The sequence below is a fragment of the Etheostoma spectabile genome, unplaced genomic scaffold (genome assembly GCF_008692095.1).
Source record: "Etheostoma spectabile isolate EspeVRDwgs_2016 unplaced genomic scaffold, UIUC_Espe_1.0 scaffold314, whole genome shotgun sequence".
Lineage (NCBI taxonomy): Eukaryota > Metazoa > Chordata > Actinopteri > Perciformes > Percidae > Etheostoma > Etheostoma spectabile.
The window spans coordinates 825,602-833,386 of record NW_022605583.1 but is presented as its reverse complement, the minus strand read 5'-3'; the positions used below and the strand labels follow the sequence as shown (position 1 = coordinate 833,386).

The 7,785-nt window shown below is 41.7% G+C and overlaps 1 protein-coding gene across 1 annotated transcript; it reads left to right on the top strand.

Moving 5' to 3' along the window:
- Window positions 1-311: 311 nt before the first annotated feature.
- LOC116686129 (G-protein coupled receptor 151) lies at window positions 312-2,076 on the top strand. Its single transcript, XM_032511086.1, has one exon. The coding sequence runs from the start codon at window positions 594-596 to the stop codon at window positions 1,722-1,724; it is 1,131 nt and encodes a 376-aa protein (XP_032366977.1). The 5' UTR covers window positions 312-593; the 3' UTR covers window positions 1,725-2,076.
- Window positions 2,077-7,785: the final 5,709 nt, after the last annotated feature.

The following is a 7,785-nucleotide window of genomic DNA, read 5'->3' as shown; positions in this document are numbered from 1 at the left end:
TGATATAAAACACTTTGAAATGGGTCAGTTTGACCCGAGGACAACACAAGGGTTAAGACATTTCAATGTTTTGCAGCATGATTGATGATTGTTAATTCAAACGTTTTAAAGGGCTGCCATTTATTTGTCAGTGATGCCAGTATAAGTCAGAGCTCTTGTTGCCTGTTTAATTTTAATCTAAAGTGATGGCTAAAAGTGAGATCATTTTGTTACTTTGACAACTCCCTGACACGCCACACCAGCCGTGATCCCTCAGAGGTTCTGGATGAATGTAAATCACGTCACGCTGCGCTCCCATTTGGGCTGGCTGCACCCTGGAGCCACACTGATACATGACGTGAGTGGTTGACGATGCTAAATGGCAGCACTTGAAATAGCCTACCTACCAGCCTGCTCACCCACTTGCTGATGCGATCACGACCCCGTCAGCAGCGTTTCAGCACCGCGGCGCCCTGGACAGCTCCTCCGCCCTCATTTCCCTCCGGGACGTTTAAATCTGCAGAGACAAGTGGAACTCAAAAGAAAAGAAAAAAAACACTTAGTTTCGTTTGTTTACTGCGATTTTTCTTCCACTTAAAGTCTTAGAGGAGGAGATGGATATTGATCGACCAGCCAATGTCTCCTTTTTTGATTTCGTTGGCGGAGTCCAACTTCTCCAGGGGGAGGACACCAGGACAGCCCTGCCGGTCATCCTCATCGGGATCTGCGTGTCTGGAGCAGTTGGGAATTTGCTCGTTTTGCTGATTTTCCTCCGTGACTTTAGAAACGGAAAGGGCTCTGAGGTGAAAGCGCTCCTCGCCTCTCTGGCCTCCACGGACTTGGTGATCCTGCTGCTGTGCGCGCCCGTGCGCGCCGTCACCTACTACAAGCAGACCTGGACCCTAGGGAGTTTTGTCTGTAGCACCACGGACTGGTTCCAGCACTCGTGTGTGGTTGCAAAAACTTTAATCCTTGCAGTCACCACCAGAGCCAAACACACGCTGGTCCCCAGCGCCACGTGGCCCCTGTACTGCCCGACGTGGATCCACGGAGCTCTGGCGTTCATTTGGATTGTGTCGATGATGTTTCCCATTCCCCAGATGCTTTTCGCTTCTTTGGTGCCCCATGGCCGCGACACTATTTGCGTCTCCGAAATGCCAGTGTGTGCGTCTGTCTTCATGAGGTTGTTCTACAAGATTTATCCAACTGCAACCTTTGTGGTGCCGGTCATATTCACCCTCGCCTACTACACCAAAGCGCTGCACACCGCGGTGAACCACGCACCCAGCCCGCAGCATCAGAGCAAGGTTACCCTGGTGTTGCTGTGTCTCAGCGGCGCCCTCGGGCTCATGCTGCTGCCAGAGTGGGGCACTTTCACCTGGATCAGGCTCGGGTACAACAAGCCTCCCGTTGGTTTAATCATCTTTGCGCAAGTCCTCCTTTACGCATGCAGCTCCCTGTCTCCAGTGATCTTGATGACAATGTACGACGACGTGCGCCAGGGACTGATCGCCATCTGGCTCTCCGCGACCTGCAGAGGCCCGAAGCACCTCCACAGCAACAAGTGTCCCCAAACGGAGGGGAACGGAGCAGAAGTGGCAGCCAACGCCGTCCCCAACGCGATCTCACAGGAGAGGGAGAAGACCTTCCCAGATGTGGAGCACTTTTGGACAGGGCGCAGGAATACGCACGTCGAGGAGGCGCAGGATCCGGTTCCGTGGGAGAGAGAGGAGAAAATGTTGTAGTGTATCAGATGTGAAAGTGTCTCTCTATTCTTTCTTTTTTGCAGAGGAGTGCATCTTGTTCTCAGCTGGTTTCTAGTGTGTTGACCCACAGTGCAGACCCTCGTTGAACGGCTGTTTGCTGTCGTGAGCTTGATTAGATGTGAAATAAACTTGTACACTCTCATGTTTTGACGTGACACATGTTTTTATCTATTTTTAATATCTGTTCTCGCCTGCAGTATTGCTGCACTGTCAAGTAGGACACCTTTGTTAGAGGTTTGTACAAACATGAAGCCAGTATAAATATCCAGGACACACTGTGATTGTGTACGTGTGATGCAAACCATGGATATTAAAACATTCTTAAATATGAGGACTGCTCTGTTTGTTTTTTTCAAAGGGCTATACAATCACTAAGCCTATCTTAATCACATAAAACACAAAATCTCTTCATTTAATTCAGACGGTTATGAGAGGATATGCAGAGATCATTTCTCCATATAAATAGCACAACTAATCCAGCTGGATGTTATAGGTCAATTATGATGTTTCAGTGAAAGCAGCATTTGGAGTAGGGGTGTAAAAGCTGGTCAGTAGTCTGACTGCACTGTCTCAGTCACACAACAGTCACACTAACAGCCGGAGTCAGTAAGTGGGCATCCAAGTGCCCAGGGCAGTATGCACACTTCAGATAAAGAACCCTCATGAAGTTTCGGATGTTTAAACCATAGTTATAGATTTCAGGGGGATGCCCCTCCCCCCTTAAAAGAGAGGTTGATTTGTCCCCCCTCAAAAAATATGACTGACAACCCATTCCCTAAAAGAGGTAAAATAAAAAATCGTTCAAAAACATTTTCAAAACATTTGCAGAAAACAGTAACTGCATCTACCTTTTCTACACTGGGAGGTTCAAGAACACAACAGCACCTTGAAAAATTACAGATGGGATTTCTTGTGATTTCTTGTGATTTCTTGTGATTTTGACTTTTATGTAGATGTAAACTTTGGCGCTTTTGCCTTTAACAAGGTCTCATTCTCTAAAAGATGTGTTGTTGCGCTGTCCGTGATTCCTAGAGAACTGAAAATGCAGAACGTTTTCAACAATACAGGAGAATGATAATTTTTCTACATATAAATAAAGAATTTTCAGCTATAAATTGATACAGAAAAGACACACATTTTTGCATTATAATTCACCAGAATGCAGGAAATGAACAAACTCAAGATGTAGTGAAACAGCCTCCAATCTTGAATGCCACATTGTAGGAATAATCTGTTAAAGTTAAAAGCCTGCACTCCAAATTATTACTTCAGCAAAAGTACAAAAGTATAAGTACCAAAATATACTTCAAGTGCCAAAAAGTGACTCATTGTGTAAAATAATATTTCCAGATATATTAGGCTTTATTGTTGGATTATAATTCCGGATGCATGAACGTGTTAATCACTTTAACGTAGCAGCTGGTAAAGGTGGGGCTCATTTTAATTACGTTGTATCCTGCTGAGGAGCTGGGGGATTTCCCCCGGGGACTAATAAAGTTTTGCCTCATCTTAACCTATGATCATCATCATTTATGTTTTTTTTTTTTCAAGATTAGCCTACATGGGGCGCATCCTCCCTGTTGATTGTATCTTGTATTATTAATTGCAAAAAAAACTGAAAATAAATACATACAATGCGGTAAAAAGTGCAATATTTGCCTCTGAGATGTAATTAGTAGAAGTATCACAAGTACCAGAAAATGGAAATACTCAAGTTGAATACCTTAACATTGAACTGAAGTACAGTACTTAAGTAAATGTACTCAGCTGCCTTTTCACCACTGCGCATACTCATGTAATAAAGGGTTTTATAACACAATATGATGTAGCTGTACGCAGATGGACATTTTTAAGAGTCAACAATTAGAACTTCTCCTACCACAAACACGTTGATAAACCCATTGGTGTGTACAACTACATTATATGTGTTAGTATGACACATTTATGATATGTTTATGTGCTTACAGATGATAAATAGATAGCGCTTACATAAAGAGTTTCCTATAAGGGTTGAAATTACATTAAAAATACTTAAAAATGTAAACATTTCTGCTTTCAACTACATTATAATGTACCATGAACGTATGTTAATTAACTGCTTATACTTTTCATTTGTCACATCTTCATATTATTAAGTGTTTGGTCACTTACAACCTGACAATTAAGGCAGATAAAGTACAAATGTAGTAATATAAATGTCTCAGAGTCATCACTAACGCCTTAACTAGATGACAGGAGCTTGTAATTTGAGTATGTTTGTGAGCTTATCCACATCTGACACAGTTGAGAAGTATAATAATGTAGAATCTGTTTTGGTCTGAGATAGAGTGGATGGCCCGGCACCCTGCATTAGCAGTCGACCCTTTCAGCCGTGGTGAAAGGAAACCTGCTTTTAGTCATCTGTGTGTTTACCAGTGAAGCAGCGGCCGCCTGTGGCTCCAAAGCCCCGGCAGATGTGACATTTTAGTCTGCCTGAGTGAAAAGAAAGGTTACAGGTTAAAGAAAATAATAAAAAAAAAAAGCTTCCGAAGCTCTTCATCATGATTGTGCTCCAGATGTATTCAATGAAAATAGACTGTGTCTCCAAATGTCTGCCCTTGGGTCACTTTACGGGTTTTTTTCATTTTATCATTCACTGTATTTATAGAGGTCCCCCCCCCCCTCCTAATAGGAGGACACTGCACTGAATAACAGACATGGTTTATTTATTCTCAGCCAATCAGGAAGTCTAAAGACACATCTACTATATCAACTTTCCCACAGTTTTCCTCCTACACTAATTAAAGATGGAATTATGTGCTCATAATCTTTCAGAAATGTAAAGAAAACCGCTGAATGACTTATGAAGTGTAAAAGTACGCTGACTCACACGACAATCCTTCTAGAGCAGTAACCTGATAAATATTTGAATACGTGTCTTCCTCCCATGCAGGGAAATGAAAGCGTTACATCAGCAGAGAAGTACAAACAGTGGCTGATTAGCATGGTTTGTAGAAAAAATACTATGAAGACAGAGGGATAGATGATGTTTGTACACTGCAGAACATTGCTTTATGGAAAAAAGATGTAGACTCAGAGCCCTGATCAGCGTGCAGACAAACACTGTGGACAGGATAAAACCTAATCAAAGGCTTTAGGCCTCCTGGCAGGTGATTGCAGCAACTCTTCACCAGCTTTCAATTATTCCTTGGAATAAAAATTTCAAAGGATGTGACAGACTCTGGCTTCTAATAACCAGGCCGTTTACAGCTTTGTACTGCAAACATAGCAGATCCCCTGTATAGGTGTTTGATTTACTTCTCAGTAAAACTTGCCCCGTTAACTGCTGTTTTAGCTCAGTGGAAGCTTGCACACGTAGCTGCAGCTGCTCCATGTTGCCCGCACCGATTCAGGTTGGGGGGGTTTTCAATCGAAAGTACTCGCATATCTGTGGCGATCAAGGTTAACATAAAAATTGTCCGGGACTCTCCTTTAACAGCAGAGAATCAGGGTCCAGGTTGATACACTTTCTCATAACCCAGAGTGATCTGAGACAAGTCTCCCTGCTGATTCCTCATCCATGTCCCTGTAAGATCCAGCTTCACTCCCGTCCCCCGCAACATCCCCAACCATCACATAAGGGGTGGGTCTTTTCTCAGAGATACAGTAAGTGGTAACATCTCACTGTCCAAGAAGCAATAATGAAGCCTGTTACGTAATGTTGTGTATGAAGCCCCAATGGTGGTTCATTTGGCTTTTTCAACATGATGATGGTATCAAAGCAATCAAACTGTCTTTTGGGGATAAAGTCAATAACGTCCCTTGCGTACTTCATATGTAAGCTGTAAGAGGAGGAGGACGAGCTTCCTTCAGTGTGCACTCATAAATATATCAATGAAAGCTGTCTCATTCATCATTCATGCAGTCAGCGAGCTTCTCCGTAGTATGTGAGGGTTTGCCTTTTCTGCTGCACACTGAACTGATGATCTTTAACCGAAATCTGAACTCGCACAAAATTAATAAGCAGTCGGTTTCCGCACACGCTGGGTTGGGTAAGAGCTAAAAAAAAAAAAAGCTCTCACCATGCTGCAGTGGTGGAATTATGCTTACTCAAGCACTCTGTATTAAAGTCCAATTTTGAGGTACTTCAGTATTTTCTTTTCAAGCCACTTTTTACTTCTACTCCACTACATCTCAGAGACATATGCAAAATATGAGTTCATAAAAGGTGATGTTTGGTCATACCAACCATGCATGTAAGTACAGCTGAAGTGATTCAGCAATTGACACCTAATTTATTGCCAACTATTCTGATAATTGTTGTGAATGTTTCATGTTCATAGCGTCTCAAATGTGAAGATTTGCAGCTTTTCCTTTTATTTATTTCACTGTTTTACGATTTTTTTTCTACAAACCAAACAATCATTCAACTAATGGAGAAAATAATCAGCAGATTAATCCTCAATAAAAATTGTCATTAGTTAAAGTTCAAAATACAGTAAGCTCCACCTCACCAACAACAGTAAAATCCTGCTTTTACATTAATGCAAGAGTAATAATAATCTAACGCTATAATATATTATAACAGTCACAGGGGATATTTTTCTGTATTGAGTACTTTTACTTTAATTACTCTAATAAATCACTTCTAAAGCCGGAGTTGAAGAATCTGTGCCGAGGTACATTAGAATCTTGCATGTCACTTTTTCTTACCGATGTGCTGTTTTAAAACTAAAGGCCTCTGAAAAGAGTAACGTCCTGCTCTTTTATTGAGATGTACATGGTGTTTTTTTCTCCCTGCTCAACCGTGAAGGATTGTTGAAGCTGCCTCAGGCCCTCGCTGTGGCTTTATTTGTATCCTTCATCTTGCAAAGGAAGGATTGCCCTACAAGATATGAAAGGTTTGAAGCAGACTTGAGTCAAAATAGGACTTACTAAGTTTAAGCATTTGTTCCGAGCTGCATGGAGAGTTACAGGGAAGGGATTTCACCGTATGAAGATGGTTTAGTGTTGTTTAATGTCAGGTTCGTTCTAAACTGACTTTCATATTCTTTAATATTTTTTTCTGCTCACTATGTTGCTGCATGTATTAAACCCATTTAATCAGGTGAATTTAAGTCATTAAAAGCTGATTCAGCTACACTTCATGTTTGCACGTTCAGTGACAGACACACAAAAAAAGAAATACTAGAACCCTGATAAGCAACTGTCCACTCTGATGTCTGGACTGCAGGTCAAATATGAGCAGTGCCTTCATTGAATATCTTAAACGCAGTGATTGTCATGATAACCATATTTTCTTTAAAACTCCCTGTCTCTTCTGACACTCGTCTGAAAAATTCCCCTGCCAGTTATATGCTTTATATTTACAGTTCAGTTCAAAAGTCAACACAAACAGCTCAACTGTCATGTTGAAGAATGATAAAGAAACGAGCACCAGAGAGAGCAAGACCTCTCACCCAGGACACCCCTCACTTTCTGGCATGAAGTTGAGCTCCATCACCACCGAAACCTCAGAACAGTTTCCTTGTGACAGCAGCAGGCCCAGTGACCCCCACTGACATGGACTCTTATGTGTACGGGGGTGCAAAGGAGATCTGTCGTTATATGCGTTACAGGAACACACATCTGGGACTATCATCCCTGTACACTGCACACATTCTCTGTACTGTGAGGTTTGGCACATCCTCTGATAAATCCTGGACAAAACTGGCCCGCTTTCTAACTCTCAAACTGTTATATTTTTACATATTAAGTAATAACATTGTTATGGTATTTTAATGGTAGGGCTACCTTTTTCATATTTTTATTGTCATTTTGTATTCTATTATGTTCTTGAGTGCTGCAGTACTTTACTTTTATTTTTCACTGCCTCTTACGTGTTTGTTGTACCTACCAAAACACAAATACACATTCTTGTGTGTGTAAACCTACTTGGTAACGAATCTGGCTCAACAACCCATACAGTTTGTGTCTTCCCATACACACACACTCACATCCACAGACACCAGACACCAAATATTCCTTCATGTATGTAGTCTTGTGCATTATGTCGTTATGT